The sequence below is a fragment of the Temnothorax longispinosus genome, chromosome 8 (genome assembly GCF_030848805.1).
Source record: "Temnothorax longispinosus isolate EJ_2023e chromosome 8, Tlon_JGU_v1, whole genome shotgun sequence".
Classification (NCBI taxonomy): domain Eukaryota; kingdom Metazoa; phylum Arthropoda; class Insecta; order Hymenoptera; family Formicidae; genus Temnothorax; species Temnothorax longispinosus.
The window spans coordinates 8,325,367-8,350,593 of NC_092365.1; the positions used below are offsets into that span (position 1 = coordinate 8,325,367).

Here is a 25,227-nt window from a genome sequence, read left to right on the forward strand (position 1 = left end):
GACATCGCGTACGGTGTTAAATTCACCAACGATGGAATGATGCTCGGTAATAAACGTTTTGACGTGAACTACGCGGACAAGATAATTATCGACGGCATACGATACAATGGCACACGCGGTCTTTTCGAATTAATCTTTAAGAAATATCCCGATCATGATATCTACACAGAGGACGATATGCAAACATACAAGAGCATTCTGTTGATGACGAGTGCTCATAAACGCAATTATGATGCCCACGCTCAAATAAAGGGCAACGGGGGATACAAGTACACACATATAATCGGGCCGTTGATTTCGGGTAAAAAAGCTGGAAAAGGTATACCGCGTGCCATGACAGGCAACAAGATCGACCATATAATTGCATCGTCGATTTCGGGTAAAAAAGCTGGAAAAGGTATACCGCGTGCCATGACATTAAACGACAACAAGATCGATTATGTTCATTGGGACGATCCCAACGAGCTTGTAGATCGTCTCCGATTGCTCGAAGCTTCGCGCCTAGCGGGTCACACCGGTCACGATAACGAAATCCTGTCGATTATCGAGGAACTTCGCGAGGCTGGACTTATTATAAATTAAGTGGCGCGACAGCGAGTCATTCAATCAACATCGAAATGCCGATCAACAAGTTTGGTATATCGCTCGGAAGAGGCGGTGCGGAACCGTACTATCAATGGAGAGGATTAATAAGAAATTACGTGCGCGATAACGCTCTTTGCATGGTCGCCACCGACTTTGACGCGAAATCGCGCAAGATTCGATGGATAGCGCCGCCTGTAGATGATGGCGATGCAGCCAATAAACGTTACGTGCAGCAAAGCGTGCAAATTTTGAAAGATCGACAGGATGAAATGGAGAGAAAGATGGCCGCATTCCAGAATACCGTGCAAACTACCCTAAACGAACTTCAAAAGATGATTCATGATGTAATTGCGAATCATCGCGAATAGATAAGAACGTACATCTGATATCTGCGTCAGTTGCACGTCATCGTCATGGCTGGTAAGAAGCAATCAACTGAGAAACGGAAGCTTGTGGAAGAATTACACGCTCCTGCGAGAAGAAATTTTTCTCGAAGACGCGTCATAGTGCGCGGATACGATGACCTGTGGCAGGCGGATGTGGTCGAGATGCGCCCATACACGCGATTTAACAGAGGCTACCACTACATACTCACCGTTATCGACGTGCTGAGCAAGCACGCATGGGCCGTACCGCTCAAGACCAAGAGCGGACCCGAGGTTACTGCGGCGATCGCGAAAATAATTCGAGACGGCGGAAGATGCCCGAAAAATCTGCAGACTGACAAGGGAAAAGAATTTTACAACGCAAACGTGCAGAAACTCTTGAAGAAACATAATATCAATCACTATTCGACATATTCCGTAATGAAGGCATCGGTCGTCGAACGATTCAATCGCACGCTCAAGAACGACATGTGGAAAATGTTTACGCGCAATGGAAATTACAAATGGATCGACTCGCTGCCAGGTCTCGTATCGGATTACAACGCGCGAAAGCATCGAACTATCGGCATGCGACTCATCGATGTTACCCCCGCGATCGCCGACAAGCTGCTAACAACGGTGTACAGCCACGTAAAGATCGCTGCTCCCGCGCGATTCAAAGTGGGCGATTCGGTACGCGTGAGTAAATTCAAGACAATCTTCGAAAAAGGATACACGCCAAATTGGACCACGGAGGTGTTTAGAATCGTCAAAGTGCAGAAAACTAATCCTGTGACGTATCTGTTAGAAGATTTCTGCGGAAAACCCGTCGCCGGCGGCTTCTACGAATACGAGTTACATCGCGTTGCTAATCCCGACGTGTATCTCGTTGAAAAAGTTTTGCGCAAAAGAGGGGATGAGGTTTATGTAAAGTGGTTAGGATTTGATAATTCACACAATTCATGGATACACAAGAATAATGTATTGTAAAAATTTATTACAGTATAAAAATATACATATATATACATATGAGTCATTTATTTTCCTAAATATCTAAATGTAATTACAAATATTTACAGCGGTATTTACAATATATTTACAATGGTATTTACAATATATTTACAATGGTATTTTATAATGTCCCCATGGCAGCGTTTCGGTAGAACCGGGTATAATGTATCGCTTATCATCGTATAGACTTAGAGCTATTTTCGTTTCGGACACGGTGTATACCTCGTGTTTTTTGGATCTTATGCAGGTTTGCTGTCGCGTCATTTCAATTTCGTCGCGCAGACACCGCGTGTAATCGTCGAACGTTATCGACCTGGCTACGACGTTACTCTTAACACCTTTAGCTTTTTTCGTATCTTTCTTACCGTCCACTCGCAAGGCGTACATCTTTGCTCTAAGCCCGACGAATTCGGTCATTATCGCACCGTTATTTTCGTCTTTCATTAAGCCCGGAACTTTTTTATTGACGAGTGGGATACCGTATGTATTATTACAATCGCGTAATCGCTAGTGTCAAATCTATGAATGTGGCGCTTCATGATATCATACACATCGTCGCACTCGATGTGATAAATGAGACTGTCAGTATCGGTGTACGTGACTTTACACTTGTCGCGATACAACGGTAACATGTACTCGTGATGAAATTCGTACAAACATGTCTTGGATATATCGAGGATGCACATACCCACATAGATTGGTTTGTCGAACTTCACCTCGAGTTTTCGCATTTCTATTGCTACTAAATTCTCCGAAAAGACGCTTCGGCTATGAAAATTTGGTTTCGCAATCATAGCCTCCGCGCCGTATCTACCCTCCCAATGAGTCACGAGTCGCACGTCAACGTGATTGCGCACATTCTCCATGGTTTTGCCAAACACGGCATTGTTCATCAATTTGTATAAATTTTTCTCGAAATCATTGTTGGCCAACGTTCTAAATTTTGTATTGAGGTCTATATAATCGCGAAGCCATGGAGATTGCGCGAATTTCAGTATACGGTGAATTTTTGATATACGGAGACCGTGACGAGTACACTGCTGCAGGTTGCGATAATGTATTACATAACGTTTCTTATCGTATAATGTTGCGAGGAGCTTGTCCTGCCGCTTGCCGGGTGGTTTATCGCGCGTCGGACAGAACGGTAGGTCAGTGTGCGCGTCGTGAAGATGTTGCGGATACTCCAAGTCGACTTCGAGAATGTAGCCTATCGAGGAATCCAACGCGACATCCATAACATTAAAATCGGTTACGTCGTCGACCCATTTAAAATCTGCGTATGGCAATGGTTGACTCATTGCCCAGCCGTATAAGTTATTTACATCAAAATACATGAGGTACGACGACGGTTTCGATGGATCGTACGACTGCATGTACTTGTTGTTGGCCAGCGCGTATCTGTTTGAACATTGACTCAAACCGCCGCGTATACCGCGTTCGATAAACATGACCATGTCAATGTCGGTGAGCAATTTGAAATTGATGTGTGTATGCTTCAACATAGCATCCCACGTAAAACCCGGTAGAGTATAATAATACGCCGGATCGAGTCCATAACTCGCGACGCAACTATCGCGAAAATTTTCAAAGATATCGGCCAACAGCAAAACATCGGTCTTGAGATATAAATCGCTGTAATCACCGAGCGTTCGAATGGAGAACCGCTGCCAGACGTCGACGGCGTGCGCGTAATCGCTCTCGGATACGGTGTCACCTGTCAATGAACTGTAAAACGAGTCGCGCGGTGGTAAACACAAGTCCTCCAATTTTTCGACGCAGTCAATGTACTCATAGAGAAATACACCTTTTCGTGTCAGCAAATCAAAATTTTCTGCGGATAATTCACAAAATTCGCGTTGCAATATTTGCAGTTTATTCTTGCTGAGATAAGATGCCAATTTGTCGAGACTAGCGGTGAGAAACTTGTACGAATCGATAAATCGCAATTTGACGCACGTTTTCTTATCTTTATCTTCGGTGCTTTGAACGTTTTTTGTAAACGAAATATATTTTTCTTTTGTGATCGGGAGTAAATCTACATGTCCTTCGTATGCTGTTGCTATTTCAGTTATAATAAAATGTGCATCGTATCCCGATAAATTATGAAACACTATGGGAATGCAATGCGAATCTTTATAATTCAGATTGCACGTCGAATGCGCGGGATCTCTGTATCGACCGGTCAGGTGACAATGGTCGCGTACTCGCACGTCGTCTGGCTCGAACGGTTCTTCGCACACGTGACAGTGCGTTGCGCTGTTAAACTTTTCCCACTCGTCTCGCGTGAAATCTGCCATGGGTACATTAGTGGACAATATAGTTTTTACGTCGTGAGCTAAACGTCTTAGCTCCTCGGCGAACCACGCGACGCAATCCTTATCGCGACGAAACCGATACATAGATAACGACTCGTCGTACGAGCAACGCACGTAGTACCATATGCTAAACACGCGATGATGTTGATATGTGTACCTGGACGTTTCCGGATCCGCTTCCATTTTCTCCAGGGTACACTCCAGGTCGGCGTATACGACAAACGGAACTCGTTCCTTCCTGTTGTGATTTTTAAAGGCCAACCACTTGTCGTTATCGCTCGGTAACTTGATCGCGCAGTCATTCATCTCCTGACAGTCGACGGTGTGGGCAGCCAATTTCTCGTTGGAGCTGAAGTAGTGCAAACATCTGCAAAAAAAAAATAAACGCAAATATTATAAATTTTTTATACACAAAATATTCTATATATTATTAAAAGAACTATAGGTACTTACCGATCGCAAAAGTATTTTTTGTTCGTATTCTTGCTCAATTGCGAGCTCACGAGGCGGGATAGGTTCTTGATCCACGCAAAATGTCCAACGTTGTCGTTATGCACGTACAGCAGATTTACGTGTCTGTCCATCTTTCGGTCAGTAACACGTATTGGCAAGATAACAAGTCCCTTGTTTTTTTTCTCGATGCTGTACACGTTGATGGAGATGTTGTTGTGATTTTCAAATTTTTTAATTTGATTCAACGTCATTGGAAACTCAATGTCCGTAAGATCTAGCACCGACGTGTAATGTGGATACGACGATTTCCGAGATGCGTGTTCCTCAACTGGATACAGAGCAGCCACCACTGACCATGCGAAACATGCATTGTCCATTGATCGCACGTTTATCACCGCCTTCTTCTTTTTAATTTCTTGCGGTATTTCCACAAAACACCCCGCGTGCAATGGATTGTATTTGTTCGCGTTTACCATTAAATTGAGTATACGCGACAACGCCCATCCGCTATCACGTTCCTGGAATTCCTCCAGCTTTGCTAAGGTAGGCTCGATGACGTGTCTCTTGTACCACTCGTGCAGATTGGACTCACGAAAGAGTTCATAGTTTCTCGTTGCGATACTTTTATTCGCGCGTTTGTCACCCGCAACAAATTCACCATTAAACACTGTGTTAATTTTTACATTGTCATGTCGTTGCATGACGTTCCGCACACGATCGAGTACAATTTCTTCCGCATCTTTAAGAAATTGACGAGGGTCGATGTGTTTGGAATTTATCACCGCACCAGTCAATATACGGCTTTCAAAAGCCGTATTTATCTCGCGCCATCTAAGTCCTGTCTCACTCGCACTGTATCCCGCACCCACATGTACGAAACGTTGACGTACCGAGTCTTTCAAACCTTCGAGTCTTGCGATACAAGCGACCAATGACTGTTTGAGACCGATCGATGACTGATCGATTGATAATCGTGGCCGTTTAATTCGGCTTTGTTCTTCCAACGATTCGATAAACTCGTCGCATCGTTGCTCCCACGCGGCAAAGTCTTCCCTCGAATTTAACAGGGTGGATTGCTCCAACAACTCCTGCTCCATGTTATTGCACGATCCTCTTGCTAACGCCATTTGTTGCACTCACGACTTCCAGTTCTCGACTATTGAGCGTATCCCCTAGATTCGTCATTTTATATTCTACTAATGATGCATCGTTTGCTTATCATATCTAATTTCATCTCAGCAGCCATACATCGGCGCTATTTGCAAAATTTACAGTTTTGCACGTGTTCGATGAAATCATTGTGAGACACGTACGTTCACGAAAACGCGCCATTGACTTTTGGTGATTTGATCTGTATCAATGCAGCAGCCGTACATCGGCGCTATTTGCAGTTTTGCACGTGTTCGATGAAATCATCGCGAGACATGTCGCGACATGTTCTTCAAAACAATAACGCTCCATTAAATTATGCGAAATTGCAAATTTTGCAGTTTTGCACGTGTTCGATAAAATCATCGCGAGACACGTCGCGACATGTTCTTCAAAACAATAACGCTCCATTGACTTATGCGAAATTGCAAAATCGCGAGACATGTCGCGACATGTTCTTCAAAACAATAACGCTCCATTAAATTATGCGAAATTGCAAATTTTGCAGTTTTGCACGTGTTCGATAAAATCATCGCGAGACACGTCGCGACATGTTCTTCAAAACAATAACGCTCCATTGACTTATGCGAAATTGCAAAATTTGCAGTTTTGCACGTGTTCGATGAAATCATCGCGAGACACGTATGCTCTTGAAAAGTAATCATATTTGATGACCGATGAGGTGATCTCATCACGAATGTTCTTGACAAAGATATCACATTTAACGTATATGTGGATTGTGGTGGCGGTCACCATGCAGCAGCCGTGCATTGGCGCTATTTTTGCAAGATTTGCAGTTTTGGGTATGTATAAATGGTTTACGTGGATTCTAGAGCGCAGTCGAGAGTTCGATACGGTTCGCGTACGTCGCAATAAACAGTCTCCAGATACGATGAACATTCACGGTGCGAACTACTACGTTCCGATTCAGGACGAAACGTTCGAAACAGCACAATGAGTAAGTACCGCTAATTTTCATATATACTTGTGCAAAAAAAAACTTTTATAAACATATAATTGTATTTTTTCAGTTTTGATAAACCCCGCTACACGCCACGTATTTTGGGAAGGAGATTTGCCTTGACATCAACAGCGTATAAATTTTTGGATGTTGGAATCAACGCGGGACCTATGTCCTTTGTGAATATACTTATTGGCGATAACCGAAGCAATCGGATAATTCTGCTACATGCAACGTGGGTGACATTCATCGAAAAACGTGCAGATATACAGCGCATCGTGCAGTCATCGGCACCATCATCGCTAACGTTTCGAGATCTGGAGCTTGTTAAAATACGTGACGCAGATATTGTAAAATTGACGTCGTGCGGCACCAGCTTGTACATGAAACCGTCAACTGTACTCTTCCTGTTCGAACTAGAACATTGTGTCGAGAATGTGTATTTTCAACTATGTCAAAATGTTCACGGCGTAAGTGAAAAATTCAAACAATTTGTAACAATTTTACGTCAAAATTGTATCACTGATAAATGTAACGCAGTTACAATCTTGCGTGACGTTTATGATAAAAATTCGATTATTGATTGCGAATTATTAGCCTACGCTTTGGATACTATTGTGTATAATGCGCTACATGATAAATAAATGCATATAATATGGTTAAAAAGTTTTTCCTTTTCATTTACCGTTCATCCCATTTCCTGTCATAAAGCTGTCTTCGTTTATCGTTTACTTAAATGTAATATTAAAAATTAAATATCGCGAAAATCTGAACGATTAAATATCGCTAGCGAAGAAAAGATACGCGATCGCGAGCGAGAACGTGCGAGGGAAAGAGACCGCGCGAACGAGAAGACTCGCGCAAACGGGGGGGGGGACGGGGGCGAGACACCGCGCGAACGAGAAGACGAATGGGGGACGGGAAAGAAACATCTACGAGGGAGAGATAACACGAGCGTGCCGTGTGACGTCACGCGGACTCCGTGGCGCGGCGAAACGCGAACGCGGGTCCCCTCGCCCCGCGGCGCCCCGAAAACGCGAACGCTCCGCGGCGCGGCGAAAACGCGGATCCCCCCCTCGCCCCCGCGGCGCGGCGAAAACGCGGTCCCCCCGCGGCGCCGGAAAACGCGGATCCCCTCACCCCGCGGCGCCGGAAAACGCAGACCCCCTCACCCCGCGGCGCCGGAAAACGCGGTTCCCCTTTCCCCCTCCCCCGCGACGCCTGAAAAACGCGGTTCCCCCCTCCCCCTCCCCCGCGGCGCCGAAACGCGCGGGTCCCCCCTCCCCCGCGGCGCCGAAATGCGCGGTTCCCTCCTCCCCCGCGGTCCCCCCCATTCGCGGTCCCCCCGCCGCGGTCCCCCCCCGCCCGCGGTCCCCCCCGCCCGCGGTTTCCCCCGCCCCTTACCCCCCCTCATTGCCCCATGGCTTAGAACAAACGTTGCTTACCTACTCTCGACAAAACGAATCCGTCAAAAATGCCACCCTGGATGTCAGACTAGAATTCGATTGCATGGAGAACGTACCGCCGAATACCTCCGCGTACTGTCTCATCATACACGACCACGTGATTGAGTACAACCCGTTGACAAATGTGGTGCGCAAAATAGTCTGAGTGTTCGCCGCAACGTCGACGTAAATATTTTCTCTCCTTTCACTCCCGATACAAATTTATGAGAGGGGAAAAAAAGGGGAACAGGATATAAAAATCAGAGTGTCGCGAAACGCGCGTCATTTCTCTCGATTTACGCATCGAAGAGAGAGATATTTTTTCATGTCCGCACCAACGTTCATCGGCCTGCAAGGTTTCGTCGTCGGGATGAAATTTGTCGTGAAGGAGGCGGTGGTGCTGAGAAACGGGGCCGTTCTGGCGCATTACATCTTTACATGCCCCATGCCGTGGAATCTCCTCACAAAATCCGACAAATCGTGCCCTTCCTGGTTGATTCGCAATCACCATGGATTATAATGGGAAGACGGAAACGTGCCGTACAGCAAGGTAAAGCGTTTAATTACATCAGCCGTGCTCGGTGAGGAAGAGGACAACGACGACGACGACATGTCGACTCTCGTGTACGTCAAGGGATGCCAGAAACGAGAATGGCTGGTGGATCTGCTTGAGAATAAAGCGAGAAAAGACCTAAACACCGAGACTCTGGATGTGGATTACGAAGATATCGAATCTTTAAATATTCTAGATGCTACCAATACTATGCGATGTAAGAAACACGTTAAGAATTGCGCGTTGCAAAATGTATTAAAAATATTTAACTGGTGGTCGAAACGCCAAAAAGAATTGTCATCTTTAAAAGAAAAATTTATATGTATGTGTAAATTTTACAATGTTTTATTTTCTTTCCCCCATTAGTCGATAGTGTACAAAATTAAAGAATAAGTAGGTATACGTGACGAATTCTAACTCGATAGCTTCGAGGGGGGTATCAGGTTTCAGCGAACATGTCTGAACATGTTTCGCGGTTGATGTCATGCGAAAGGAAGAATGGGGGGGGGGGAATACGTCTTAATAAAAAAAAAACATCTTATCTTAGTCCCCTCTCCTAAATTTCAGAGCGCTGATTGCACGTTCCAGAAACATTAATTTCCCCCTCCTTCATCATAGTTTTGGAAGTTGCCGCGTATATTCGATTAATTTTATACGACTAGTCTCGTATCGATTGCTTGGGTGAACGGTGTTCACTTCTCATAACCGAGAAAGAATGTATTCCGTTGAAGGAAGCAACGGCGGTAACAGTGGCAGTAGACGTATGAATTATTACGTACCGATTCACGATGATGATGATGATGATGATGAAACTCCATCGTACAAAAACAAATGTAACAAATAAGTTTTTTGTTTTTTTTTTTCTTAAATTATAAAGCTTTATATTTTTTTAAATTGCAAATTATAAATTGTATTGTTTTTTATTACTAATTTCGTTATTTTTTACAGCATTTCGTTCAAGCGTCGCGCGGTTCGTATACTCAGCAGACGATACGCGTTGACGGCTACGGGATACAAATTCCTTGAAGTTGGCGTTAACGTGAGTCCACCGAGTTACGTGGAGTTCGCCGTAGGAGATCATCGAGGAACAGAATTGATACTGTCCCTCGAAACGTGGAAGGAATTCTACAAACAACGACGGAACATTCAGAATTTCCTTCGATGCTGTAAAGATACTGTAAAAATGTGATTTTATAAGCGTTGGACCGCTAACATTGTGAATTTGTACGATTAACGGTGTCAAATTCGTACGTCTCGAGTCTTTAAACGTACGCTTAACGATGGCCGAATCGACGTTACACCGTATGCTCGATCCTGATCTGTGCATCGACGCGATGTTCCATCGATTGAGTAGAATTGTCGAGACGGTCGATGTCAAGTTCACGCAATTCTCCAAAATCGCGTCCACTGTAACGGATCCTACGCAAGTATTGAATGTAATACGCGATAGCGATGCCTTCGATAAACATCAGCTCGTCGATTGTGAGCTCGCAGCTTTATTTTTTAGTGCGCTACCGTAGTACGTAAAAACCAAAAATATGTAAAAGAAGAAGAATAAAAAATGTATTTTTTTTTTAATATAAATCATAACTTAATTTCTTCACACGCATTTCCATTCGAGCCGTATATGCGACGTTCGACTCGAACCACTCGGGCCACTTGAAATTTAAGGTATCGTATATTGTAAACTATGAAGCGATGCTACGGCGACGCTCGCCTATGTGGTGCCGATGCTCCAACGAACCTCGACGCTCGCCCTTATCGTCGTTGTATAAACTGTTATTATATCTCTTCTCTCTGGCGACTTTTTACCCACCTCCATTATAACCGCCGTTGAATTTAGTCTCGTCGTGGCCGCAAGCGTGCTTAAACGTGTTTCGCCCCGGAAATATTTTTTTAGGATTAGTGACGCTTTTGTGATTGTTTTTTTGTGTGATTTTTTAAAATTATTTTGATTTTGTGATGCCTCCAAACCTTCCCCTGTACGAGGCTAAATACGTTAAAACGAGTGAAATTAAGGGAAGTGTTGCAGATTTGAATGATTTTAATTTTAACGACTTTGCCGGTGATCAGGGGGAGAGGCCCGCTGCGTCTCCCGCGTCAGCGGACGCTTGGTATCGGACGCAGGCAGGTGCTGCTGAACATTAGTATCGCGGAATTATACAATTCTGATTTTGATTTTGATAACTTTGAGTTTGAAGTTATAGAGGATAGTGATAGTGATAGTGAGATTCAGGAGGAGAGGCACGCTGCTCTGCCACTCGTTATCGGTCGCGGGCGGGCAACGGCCCTCGGACGCGGGCGGGCACAATTTTACGCCGACTCCCTCGCGCAGGGTCGCGCGTATCGTCCAACCGCGGAGGACGAAAGATTGGCGGACGAGGTGTTCGACCAATTCCAATTGATGGCTGTGGCTCCCACCAACCACCCTGGAAAAATCCGCGGCAGGTGTTATTGGCCGCGTTGAGACGGATGACGGCGGGCCGCGGCCATGGGGGCCGTCCTCGTCGAGATTAAGGTATTTTCTTTTTTGTTTTTTTACCTAAAAATTAATAACGTGGGAGCGAGAAAGAGACCGCGCGAGGGAAAGACAACGCGAACGAGAAGGCGCGAGCGAACGGAAATAACGTGAACGGGGGACGGGAGCGAGAGAGACCGCGCGCGAGGAAAAGAGAACGCCAACGAGAAGACGCGCGCGAACGAAGGAGAGACAAAGGAAGTCGGGAGCAAGAGAGAACATCAATGTGGAGGAACGGGAGCAAGAGAGAGGCCGCGAGCGCGCCGTGTGACGTCACGCGGATCGACGTGGCCGTTGGACGCGGACCCCCATCCTCCCGCGACGCGCCGCCGATAAAATTCCAGCAGCCGAACGGCGCCCGTTAGCCTTTGTAATACCCCCGCGCCGAAAACGCGGACACCTACCCCCCTCCCCCCGCAGTCCCCCTCGACCTAGAACGCGGATACCTACCTCTCCCCCTCGGCGGACCACCCTCAGCGTAGAACGCGGACACCTCCCCCTTCCCCCCCTCGGCGCACAGTGGGGCGAATCTATCAAAAACCGGATATTGGACGAAAAAATGAAAAACGTATAATTCAAATTTTGACAAGATTTTATGTTAATATGTATCCTAAACTATAAATAAATGTACTTATAATTGATTTTATCCCTTGTTCTTTCCTCAAAATAATCTGATAAAATATGACATTTTCGTGAATACTGAAATTCTAGTAATTCGATAGGTTACTTTCTAAAGACTTTGCCGAAAGCATAACTGCGAATATGAGTTAAATGCCTATCAAAACTTATTTATTAGGGTTCAAAAAACATATTTATTTTAGTTTTATGTCATTCGAGTACTATTATATATTAATAAATATACACGACATATTCGACTATTAAAAAGTTCTTACTTCAATATTCAAACAGGAAAAAAGTTTGTGGATTAGAATGGATTAAGGTTTGCTCTGCGCCATTTGATAGGGCAAAGTGTCTAGTTTTTGGACATATATGGTTGTTTATCCGTATACGTCCGGCTTTTATGAGAAAATTGACGTCGAAGTTCACTCGACATGGTCGAACGTCGTCCACGAATAGCTCAGCGGACCCCGTTCGATTATGTCGAGTGAATATGGATGTCTATTTTCTCATAAAAGAAAGACGAGGGGGGATATATAATTTGTTTAAATATTGCTATTTTGTAATGATTAATTACATCCATATTTTATAACAATTAATTATGTCAATTAATATAATAGCGATGAGTCGAGGCTCTATTAGAAATCCAATCGTAGGGAATGCGGGCTAATTAAGAGCCGTTTGCTGTTGACAATGCGAAAGTTTTGTTAAAAATATTAAAAATATTGTTCTCCTCGAGGGGGAAGGGAGGGGAGAGGGAGGAAATAAAAACAGCGAAAATAAGAACTTTTCGTCAGTCTTTCTCGATCAGTAGTCGATTAAAGACTTTGATTTTGAAAGTTTTGCTTTATACAATTCACTTTGCGTCCTTTTCAGGATACAGTGAAAAATATATAGAATATATATAACATATAGAAAATTATACTTTAACACGCTCGTAAAATGGAAAATTTTCGAACAAATCGTCAACTTTTTAATTGTATGCGTGCAAATAATCTGGATTTATCAAATTATCAGGCTTTAATAAGCCACATAACATCATGTATTAATACTGAATTACCCAAAGTCGCGTTGAAAGCATTGAAAAGAAAAATCATGATTTTCACGAAGAATTTGAAGTCAAAATGGGTAGCTAGCTCGTACAGTACTACACATTTATTACAAAGCATGAAAGTTGGTTAAATTGTGAATTTTTTTTTCCGAACGAAGTACTGAATTTAATTCCTACTTCTTCACGTACGCGTATGCTTTTTAATAGATCAAAGAGTTTTGTAGAATGTTCCGAACGACATAAAAGAAAGAGAACTGAGGAAGTACGGAATAATCCGGAAATGACTGATTTTATTGTTCGGAAAAAGTTAAAATCCGATGACGCGCTATTTATATATAATTTTATCCAGAGACATCCCGAAATGTCAAAAAGATTAGACAATTCTGTGAAGAAATTGAAAATGGAACAGATTTGATTGATAGGGATTGCATTAAGTACGACTTCAAAAAATGGAGGTTCTATATTCGGCGTGTATGTATATGTATGTATGTCTACGATTTTCTTTAAAACTACTGGACGGATTTAAATGCGGTTTTCACTGTCCTATAGAGCAATTCTCCAGGAAGATTTTAGTACATAAAATATCGCGCTAAAACATCAAGGTACGGAGCAGTAAGGAAATATGCAATAACAATTATTTATATTAATTTAATGAAGCACTAAATAAGTATAAAATAAAAATTTTTTTAAAATAAAACCGATTTAAAAAAAACTAAAAAGTATTTAAAAAATTAAAAAATTATTTATGCGCTTTATGAAAAAATGTTAATTAAATAATTTTGATTTTATACACTAAATGTATAATAATCGTACTGTTCGAGATCGTGCAAGTCGGTACGGAAAATCGCGTCATTACAGCAATTCAAGGCATAAGGCCAGATGTTATAAATTGCTCGCAACACGTATGCATGCAGGGAGGGCGGTCGACGAAATTCAATTTCCACCGTGTCGTTTTAACCGCATTGCAAATCGCCTCTTCAATATTAAAGTTGTCAGTATAGCATGGATCTTTCTTTCGCTCATATTCTAGAAAGTTCGCTAATCGCTCGCAAAACATTGCCACAGCTGACCGAGTGAACAAACAAAGTCAAGCTACACAATAGAAAGGTCCATGCTATAAACAAAAGCGAGCGCAAACAAGTAACGATCCGCAGATCGTCACGTGCGAACAGTGACGTCAGCGCGATGACGTAGGGCTCCGACGGCCAATCACTCTCCCGAAATTCGTTGAAATTTGTCTGGAGGGAGTTTCGCCTCGGAGGTGATAAAACGACCGCCGCCTCGGCGCGGGATCGATTCTCGTTCGTAGATCACCGCTAGTACACCGCTTTATACCGCTTAAACCGCTTCTCGTTTCGCCATCCGCATTTTCGCGTTTGCTTAACCGCTCGCTGCTTTTGCCGTGTTCAAGTCTGTGCGCGCTCACGGCTCTTCACCTGTAAATAACTGTATATATCTTATTTTTTGGAACATTATAAACTTTATTATTTTGTGTACTTGCTGCCTCTTTCCTTGCTTCTGTGGTCGTCCTGTTACCTCGCGCTATCTCGCGCAACCGCGTGCTCTCGAACACGTACATTATTTATGTTAAGTTTCAAGTCATTTCATTGAAAAATGTAGAAGTTATAAGCAAATGACCGAAAAATGAGGCGTTCGCTCCACTGTGCGGCGGTACCCCTTGTCAACGATATGTTCATTAATATTTAATAAACAACATGTCTCGACACGCTCGCCGATCCCCCCCGACACCCCCTTGCCCTAGAACGCGGATACCTCTTCCCTCCGCCCTTGGCCTAAAACGCTGATACCTACCCCCCCGCGGACCCCCTCGCCCTCGAGTCTCCCCCGCCCCGCTCCCCCCCTCGGAGCACCCCCCTCGGAGTTAGATCTGTCAAATTACTATCTACTAATAGCAATTATAATAATGGAAATGTTTTATTTGAATTACATGTTAGAGGCAATACTGTTTTAACAATATCAGGAAAATATAATCCTTCCAATATACTTAATAATAATCCTCAAGAAATTGAATTTAAAGATATTTTAAATACTTCTGAGCGTGTCAGTAAGTTTTATTGATAAATATTTGAAAGATACAATTAAATGTATATATTGTTGCGCTGCGCTCCGCTAATCTCAAGCACTTGCGTTCGCGCCGCGCACTCCCGGATTCGCAAAAGAAAGGAAGCAACTTATAAAAGGAAAAACTCAGGTTTATTTAGGAAATATAGAGAAAGTTTGAAGAACAGGTCCGAACGGTTCGAATCTCCAGAAAAATCTGACAGGTGATAATAAATCAATCAATCTATATGTCCCGTTGTCAAAGGACGCGCTTCGGCTTGAAGCTACTCGTGAACGAAGTTCAGCACGCAACTGGTGTTTCAGCACGGGCGCAGCAATATACAGGGTGATCCGAAACTATCGTTTGTCCTTAAAATGTCGTATTCCAGACTTAATTTTGAGACGATTTTTCCATTACCAAAATTTTGTCCGAAGCTCAGTTTTTGAGTTATTACAAGAAATAGTCAGCGAATCACGGAACGAGTACGGAAGGTAGGCAGGGGCGGCGCGACTCACCGTCCGACGCGGGTGATTATGTGGGGTGCTCGTTGCGATCGGTGCTCGGTGCTTGCTACAAGCGATGGATGTACGCGTACACACACACACACACACACACACACACACACACACACACACACACACACACACACACACACACACACACACACACACACACACACACACACGCGCACACACACGCACACACACGCACACAGACACACACACACACACACACACACACACAAATTACTCACTCATACTACGTTTACGCGAGCGTTACTTCTGTAGTAACTTACGATAATTTACTCCGCGTAAACGAGTGAATTATCGTAAGTACAAATCGTTACTACAAAAGTAACGCTCGCGTAAACGTAGTATCATTCATTCTTACCTTGCAGAGATTTGATGTCTTCATACTGCTGATGAATATTTGCTTCATGACCGTTGATATCAATGAGACGTTCCCATGTGCGAGAGACACACCGAGTAATAAGCGAGAAGTTTTTTCTTTGACAAATTGTATCACGTATCGACACATTCACGGATTTACTTACGCACTTGACCGATAAGATTAATAAACAAATCTACCGGTTTATCACTGTTAATTACTACCGATTAATTGTTCGATGACTGAGAATTACTCGAAGAAAGAAACACATTACGCACAATCACATGACAGTAAAAGGAAAACTTCTTACTTGATTACATTACAGTAATTAAGTAGAAGTTTTCCTTTTTTTGTTAATTGTATCACGTAATCAACACTTGTATCACGTAATCAACGCTTAGCTGTACAGCGCACGTTAATCCTATTACACGATGCTCGATGCGGATACTTCTCGACGACAACAAGCAGTCAACAGGTCATGTTGGTACTAGCGCTGCCGAACGTAAACATGTGACATTATGGAGGATTCACACTGCGTTCGATTGCATCTCCATTAACCCCCTTGCACAATAGGCGATAGCGATAGCGATAGCGACAGCGACAAAAGTGCCGACAAAGGTGCCGACAAAGCTGTAGCTACAGCTTTGTTGGCACTTTTGTCGCTGTCGCTATCGCTATCGCTATCGCCTATTGTGCAAGGAGCTTTACGCGTGATTGGCGCAAGACACGTGTTTTGTGTTTGACTAAAACCTCCGCGGTACTTACAAAAACGTGTAGCTAATGCTGCAATTACAAGATATTCTACGTAGAAATGTGTTGGTCGCTCTGAAAAGAGCGGATTATCTTTGGTCGCTCTAAGAAAAGCGGATTGGTTTGAAGTCGAAAAAATTTTATAACAGGTGCTCAAAATGACCACCATCCATTCTAACGCAAGCTCTCAGGCGTTTTAATAAATTTCTTTTGACGTTCTTCATCATTTCTTCGTCGATGGCCCAAATAGCATGTCGCAATCTTGTATCTAAATCGTCGACATCCTGGGGAAGCGTTTTATAAACTTTTTCCTTACAATATCCCCATAAAAAAAAATCTAAAGGATTGAAATCCGGAGATCTTGCGGGCCAACGTATCGGACTGTACCGACCCATCCAGCGTCCAGAAAAGTGCTCATTCAAGTAATTTGTTACAATTCTGGCGTTGTGTGGCCCAGCACCGTCTTGTTGAAACACAATCTTGTTTCTCTCTAATAATGGAACTTCTTCTAAGAAATCTGGTAGATTATCTCTTAAAAGTTCCAAGTATGTTTGGCCAGTTAAAATATCCGGAAGAACAATCGGACAAAGTATTTGAGTTCCCATTATTCTAGCCCACAGATTTATTTTCCAGCGAGTTTGGAAGCTTCTGGGTCGCGTAACTGTGGGATTTTCATCGCTCCAAAAATGCATATTATGCGAATTAAAATGCCCTTCTTGTGTGAAGAATGATTCATCGCTGAATATCATACGAGATGAGAATCTGGGATCTCGATCTACTTTTCTCAGAAAATCTTCGCAAAACGTTCTTCTTGCATGATGATCTCCTGGTTCCAAATGTTGCACGCGTGTGTAGTGAAATGCGTGCAACTTTTCTTCTTTGAGTACTCTTTTTACAGTTCCATAGGATAGATTATGCTCTCGAGCAACCTCCCGAATACTCGTTTCAGGATTAAGCTCGAAAACACGTACAACTTGCTCCATGTCCCGCAAATCTCTCGCCTCGCGATCTCTCCCAATCTCGTGCATGTTCGGAAGGACATTGCCAGTCTCGTATAATCTTTGAGCTGCTCGAAGTATGACGGGAGCCGACGGATGTCTTGCTCGATTTGGATACAATTCGGCGTACCGTCTTGCAGCTACGTAATACTGCCCGTGACACTCGCCAAGTGCCATCAGCATGTCGTAATATTCTTCGTTTGTGTATCGTACTGCCATATCGTCCTCTTAACGCTTCTAATAATCGAGGGATTATTGATTCCAGTGTCGATCGCTTCATCCTATTTATGCGATCTTCGCGGGGGTCGGTAGGGATACCCGAGGGGACTCCCCGCGACCCGCGACGAATAGCGAGTTTCGCGCGTCGCCCACGCGACTGGCATGCGATTTCACGCTTCTGATATGATCAAATCAAACAAGGATAGAAGTAGCCAGTAGACAGAAACTTAATATTTTTTAGAATTATACCTGCTGTAATAAATTATTATCCAGTTTTCTTTTCTTAGGGGTTTGTATCCTCTTTACCAATTGCCCTAAAAACATACGTCCTCCCAATTTTTTAATATCCTCAATACATGTTACTATTAAATATGGAGGATCAGCTGTAAAAATTAAAATAATAATAATACTTAAGAAAGACTTAAAGACAAACGTAGGATGTCCGATAATAAATGTAGCAATATCTGTTTTATGTAAATAGTCTTAGATTAAATAACAGAGTTTTCTATTTTTTTACAATCATTTTAGTAGTTAATAAGTTTATTATCAGACAATCTGATAATCAGACTTATTATACAATAATAATACCTGTATTTTGTACATTTTTAACAACTTTTATTTTATCTCCTTTTTTAAATTTTTTTTTGTAAATATTTGTTTAAATTAAAATTTAAAATGTGTATTTCAATTTTATAATTTCCATCCGTGATAGCTCCACAATCAATTTTTTTATTAAGTTTATTATTATATTCTTCTTCTTCTCTAGCCTGTTTTCATCCACTCCTGGACATACCCTTATAAAAATGTGCCCTTCATTGCCATTAAAAAATGCCATTGAATTCCCATTGTTCCAGACGCAATGGAAATGAAGGCATTTTTGCCAAAGATAAAAAGTTCCACACAAAATCCCATTGGTATTGCTATTGGTATTGCCACTGGTTTTGCCGTTGGTATTGCCATTGGTATTGCCATTAGCATTGCCATTGGTATTAACACTGGCAATACCAATGGAATTTTGTGTGGAAATTTTTATCTTTGGCAAAAATGCCTTTATTTCCATTGCGTCTGAAACAATAAGAATTCAATGGCATTTTAATAAATGGTACTATTTTGTCTTTAATATAAATGCCTTCATTTCCCATTGCCTTTGGTTCAACAGACAATCTAATAGGAGCTCTTGCCTTAGGCGACTAGCGCCTGAAAATATCTGCCTCGGTGTCCCGTAGGGGGTCTCATACATATACCAGTCCGTCCCGAACCTTGAATTTGAGAGAATGCATGAACGATGCGACGCCTAGCGCCGTCGATGCGAACTGCCGGTAATACAGTTACCGCGCGGGCGTGATGATGATGCATGTACCACTGGTGGCGCGAACCGCCACATTTACCATTGACAAATTTCCATTACAATTCACACCAAACAAATTAGCTGAAGGTAGAAAAATTCCATACAAATTTTATCCTTCATGAGTCATTGGCAGTTTCCATTACGCCTGTATGGAAAAGGTTGTCATTCGAATCTTGCCATTGTGTTTCCATTCATCTTATTGCCACTCAATATTTTCCATTAACTTTTCCATATAATTCGCATTGCAAGTTCCATACACAAGTTTTAACCTTCGTAAGCCATTAGCAGTTTCCATTACGCCTGTATGGAAAAAGTTGTCATTCGAATCTTGCCATTGCGTTTCCATTCATCTTATTGCCACTCAATATTTTCCATTAACTTTTCCATATAATTCGCATTGCAACTGTAGGGCAACCATACATTCCCACTGACCGCCATTGAGCACTCAAGGGCACATTTTTATAAGGGTAGGCCTCTTCCATTCCCTTTCATGTCTTTCTCTCCTGTGCTGTCTGCATCCACCTCTTTCCTGCGTGGCGTTGGATGTCATCTCGCCATCTCGTTTGTGGTCGGCCAATGCTTTTTTTGGACTCTCTTAATCTCCATTGCATCAGGACCTTAATCCATTTGGTGTTGCTTCTCGCAACATGTCCCGCCCATTGCCACTTTTGTCTACTTGCTCGTTCAACCACGTCGGCAACTCCTGTTCTTTTCCTTATCTCTTCGTTTCGGATTTTATCCCTCAGGCTGATTTTCAGCATTACTCGCTCCATTGCCCTCTGACAGATTCTTAGTCGGTTTGCGCTGTTCGCTGTGAGAGTGATTGTTTCGAGTCCATATGTCGCAACTGGTAAGTAGCCATACTATAGGGGATTCGAAACCGGGCGCACTTGACGGCGGGTCGGGGACAGGAAGCGGAACGCGTGGGGGCCGCCGTAAGCGGTGGGCGAGGGGATGGCGTCGGCAGACGGGGGCCGCCCCGCCGCTGCTTTTCTAACCCGAGATAGTGGGGGGCAGCGAGGGGCGCCACCACTCTCGCGCGGCGCGGCGCGAGGGAGCGGGCCACTCCGAATTTTCTCTCGCGCGACCGAGGCGCCTCTCCGCGGATGGATCCCCCGTCGCGACGGCGGTGCATCAGTAATCGATCGAAGGCCCACGGCAATCGATCGTCGTCGTCGTCGTCGTCGGAGATCTTTCGCGCCTCGACTTGCAATGCGGACTGCGGACGCTTCCGCGTCATCGATATTTTCAACCGCGCACGCATCGTGTTTATTTCTATTTTAATATTTATTAACCCTTTGTCAGACAACGTTATTTGAGATCTTCAAAACATTATTAAGAAGTACATATTCGCAAGTAATATTAATATTTCATGGATACATATATAAATGCAAGATATTAGATCGCATCGTGTTTATTTCTATTTTAATAATTACTGAAATCTACATTGCAATAATCGTACGGACAGAAACAATTTCAACGTACGCGACATTTCGTCGTCGTCGTCGGAGATCGTCTCCGTTTGCGTGATCGCGGTTATCTCTCAAAGCTATTTCCAGAGTTATCTGCTGCCCTATTGACATCCGTCGAGCGATAAGCGCGAGGCAACGCGAATTTTCTCGCGCAATTATATTGTCAGTTTGAAGTTTGCGAAGGTTCTATTTTTAATAATAATTACTGAAATCTACATTGCAATAATCGTACGGACAGAAACAATTTCAACAACGTACGCGACATTTCGTCGTCATCGTCGGAGATCGTCTCCGTTTGCGTGATCGCGGTTATCTCTCAAAGCTATTTCCAGAGTTATCTGCTGCCCTATTGACCCCGTACATCCGCCGTCGAATCGTTATCGGGCGCTATATAAGCGCGGGAAGAACGCGAATTCTGACCTATTGACATTCGCCGAGCGATAAGGGCGAGACAACGCGAATCTTCGCGCAAACGTCAGTTTGAAGTTTGTGAAGGTGCGAGAACGTTGATGCTCGTAGTTCGCGCGGTACATCTGTATGGAGAGAAATAGTGCCATGGAGAGTCAAATGAAAGATAAGGAGGCTCTAATGTCGTTGTTGGACGAGCCGTTCGAGGATCAGGTCGTAGAAGTCGAACGCACCTCGACGGATGTCGAGTCGGTCAGTTTCGCTTTGCTCGATCTGCTGCGCGAAATTTGGAATCCTGAATGTTCGGCGTCGCAGAATTTGAGACTGTTGCTCGCAAGCGTCTCGAAGTACCTGACGACTATGAATCAGAAGCGAACCGATTGCGACGTACGTCGTATGCGCGAGGGCAGCAACATAAAGAGCGTGCTGCCAGAGCTCCATAAATTGTGGCTGAAGGAAGGTCCTAAGAGTCCTACCTGTTCCGTGAATGAAATGTATAATTTCATTCGTGATCGACTTCCGTCGAAGTTGTATTCATCATTAGTGAGTGATCTAATGACACAAGATACCTTTTACGAATGGATCAATTATCACAACAGATACGTCACAAGTTTACCCGTCGGTGCGGGAAGGGATATCCCCGCCGCGGTTTCGACGGATCATTCGTACAGCGTGGAGAAGCGAGACGAGGAAGAGGAGGAGGCAGGATGCAGCGGCGGCGGCGGGCTCGACGCGTTGTTTGACCTGACAGAGTCTGGTCGCGATCTCGATCGTATTCCGCAGCATATATCGAAGATGAAAGATCGACGGATGCTTACCGTGAAGTCGCCCGGGGAGATCAGATCACAGTTGATCCGTCTGGACGTCTACGACATCAAGGATATCGCGAACAAGGAGAGACGTGATTGGTGGAAATACGCGAAATTGCGATCTCAGATCCTGACCACTTTGTCGCGTACGGATCGCAAGCGACTATTAGTGCGTCAGTTATTGGATTAAGCGGCGGACGATTTGAGGAAGATTCCCGGGGTTACGAAGGAAACGAGGAACGTCATACATGAAAGCGGCCGGAGCAGCGTTTAAATATATTGCGAATATGTACGTCTTAATAATGTTTTTGAAAGAAGACTTATTATATTCTTTTATCAAGATACACGTTTATTCAACTTTTTTTTTTATTACAGAGGTACATCATACCGCGAGCCGTCAGAGGCCCCTAGTGGAACCGCCCACTACTCTACAAAAAAAATGTAATATGTAGAAAAAAAATACATTATCTTAATACAACACGGCTGTCTCATTTTTATAATACAATAAAAAGCGTTACAGAATGTCGAGACGCGCGCGACGTTCCGCCCACCAATCGTGTAAGCAATATCAATTTCCGAATGACCTCTCACCCGCGTCGCGATATCAAATACCGAATCTTCAGAATTAATATCTTGTATTTATATATGTATCATGAAATATTATTACTTGAAGATATTACGCTGCGTTTAAATATATATAATATATTGCGAATATGTACTTCTTAATAATGTTTTTTTTTAAGTCTATGTGTCATTGTACTGGGACGATGGTGGATATTATACAAATGCAACTTCATCATTGGCGCTAACGTCAAAGCGAAATCGTCACGTTCGCCTTGTCGACGCTCATTTTCAGCCTTTCACAAATTAATACCTTTACCGAGACCTCCCACCCGCGTCGCGATCGCTGAAAAAAAGGAACGCATCGCTCGTTACGTCGGTCACTCGCGCTTCGATCGGGCGGTGACGCTTATCGCTTCTCGAGGGGTCAAGGGGTCGAGGTGGGAAACGTATCGTTATCTCTCGACAATGTCGCTCGCGCGCGTAATTACGTGCGCGATTATTATCGTCGTCGCGGTAAATTGTAAATTGAGTGAAAATGAGATTGCGATCAGTTTTCTGCAAAAATATGGGTATCTAGATAACAGCGGTGCACAGCGATTTTCATCGTCCTACAACACTACGCAGGAGTTACATCGAGTCTCACTGTTTCAAGAATTCTATCGACTACCAGGCGACGGCGAATTAAACGAAGAGACGCTGAATCGAATGGGTAAACCGCGATGCGGATTTCGGAGCGCACGTTTGCTCCGCTTTCGGACAAATGGCCGAGGAAACATCTCAAATGGAACTTTCATCTAGCCAACGACATAATCTTGAAAACGACCCGAGCCGCGTTCGATCTGTGGGCAGCGAATTCGTCATTGACGTTCGAGCGCGATTCGCTGAATCACGATATTTTGATATCGTTTCGTGAGGGGCGTCACGCTATGCTATACTCCCGACGAAACGAACCGTGTTCGTCTGCGTTCAGAGGTCCTAACGGAGATGTCGCTCACGCGTTCTTTCCCACCGGAGACCCCAATTTCGTCTCGGAGGTGCACGTAGACAAAGCGGAGACGTGGCACATACAGCTGACTAAGAATCCCCCGGGGACATACAATTTACTTCAGACGTTGACGCACGAGATCGGTCACGCTTTAGGCTTGCCGCACACCTTCCGCGAAGATTCGGTGATGTTCGCTTTCGTGCCTGAGAAGACATTCCCCGTTCAACTTACTCTAGAGGACGTTCTTTTCATTCAACACCTGTACGGCGCTAAAGAAAACGCTAAAGTTCCAAAAGTAATAACGACGACGACACCGACGACTACCACAACGACGACGACAATAGCAACGACGACTACGAAAGACGTCGAGATGAATCTGTGCACCTTGTGAAACGTGGATACCGTATTGATAACGAACGGTCGATTGTACATCTCGCACGAACGATACATGTGGTCAATCAATATAGACGGGAAAACGTACAAGAAATCCTTGCTATTGACGGACTACATGAAATTTCTTCCTAAGAATTTCACACGTCTGACGGCCGCGTATCAGACGCCCTCGGGCAATATCATGCTGTTCGCGGGCAATATGAGTTACACGATCACTTATCCGCGTCTAACGCTAGTTTCAACTTGGCCGAGATCTTATACAGATCTCGGAATTCCCGATACCGCCAGGAAGGTCAACGCCGTGCTGAACACGAACGAAGGACGAACCTTCGTTATATACGACGATAATGTTGTGGGCGAGATAGACGATTGTTCGATGAATATCGTTAAGTACTACCACATCGACATGATATTTCCGGGAATTCCTCACAGCGTATCGTCGGCCTTTCGATACATCGACGGTAATCTGTACTTTATCAGTAAAAACCGATTCTACAGATTCAACGAATTTACGAAAACCGTAACGGCATCCGGCAAATTTGATCTTGGGGTCTTTGGTATTACCTGCCCGAGACAGGGACTGATGATGCAACTGCGAGATCTATTGAGTCGATTCATTCGAATTGACGCGAGGGAGACGTCGAATAGAGAAGAGGAAGAATAGAACGATTCGACGTATCCCCTCCTTTACATATCACTCCTGAGAATGTTAATGAAAGGAGGGGGAATCGTAATTTATTTCTTAAAATATATTTCGCCTCAACTTTCTTCGAACGACTCATTCTCGCGTGATCCGCCAACTGCACCGCGACAACGGAGAAAAAAAGAGAGAGAGAAAGAGAGAGAGAGAAATGTGTTCGACGTTACACGCCCCGTATTTCGAACAGCGCCAATCCGACGACGATCTCGAGAACGGCGTCGATAACGCGAAAAGAAGAAGAAGAGCAATCGACGGAATTAGAGATTCCGTTTTCGAATCGGGGCAACGTTGACTGCTGGAAAAACATGTGGTGAGTTCGCGACGATCCCGTATCGCTCGCCTACGATATAACAATAATTTTTTTTTATTATTTTCAGTTACAGCAACGACGACGTCAGTACATCGAAACGTGACGCCGAACGTCATCCGGTGAGAATTCTGGAAAGAAGATACCTATTAACTAAGACGGGGTACAAATTCATAGACGTCGGTATCACAGCCGTACTCCCGTGTTACATATACATCGTCATAGGAGATTGTCACGGCAAGGAGATCTCACTCTCGCCTGAAACGTGGAAGGAATTTATCGATCGTAAACGCGCGGTGT

At 43.8% G+C, this 25,227-nt stretch overlaps 3 protein-coding genes and 1 pseudogene across 3 annotated transcripts; 3 read left to right on the forward strand and 1 right to left on the reverse strand.

Moving 5' to 3' along the window:
• Nucleotides 1–4,709: 4,709 nt before the first annotated feature.
• On the reverse strand, nt 4,710–5,979 carry LOC139818078 (uncharacterized). Its single transcript, XM_071786503.1, has one exon. It carries the CDS (start codon nt 5,854–5,856, stop codon nt 4,726–4,728), a length of 1,131 nt encoding a protein of 376 aa, XP_071642604.1. The 5' UTR covers nt 5,857–5,979; the 3' UTR covers nt 4,710–4,725.
• A 791-nt stretch (nt 5,980–6,770) lies between these two features.
• On the forward strand, nt 6,771–7,648 carry LOC139818220 (uncharacterized). Its single transcript, XM_071786834.1, has 2 exons — nt 6,771–6,817; nt 6,910–7,648. Exons 1-2 carry the CDS (start codon nt 6,771–6,773, stop codon nt 7,481–7,483), a joined length of 621 nt encoding a protein of 206 aa, XP_071642935.1. The 3' UTR covers nt 7,484–7,648.
• Nucleotides 7,649–9,552: 1,904 nt separating this feature from the next.
• Nucleotides 9,553–10,357, forward strand: LOC139818221 (uncharacterized; annotated as a pseudogene).
• A 12,904-nt stretch (nt 10,358–23,261) lies between these two features.
• LOC139818222 (interstitial collagenase-like) lies at nt 23,262–23,918 on the forward strand. Its single transcript, XM_071786835.1, has one exon. The coding sequence runs from the start codon at nt 23,262–23,264 to the stop codon at nt 23,916–23,918; it is 657 nt and encodes a 218-aa protein (XP_071642936.1).
• Nucleotides 23,919–25,227: the final 1,309 nt, after the last annotated feature.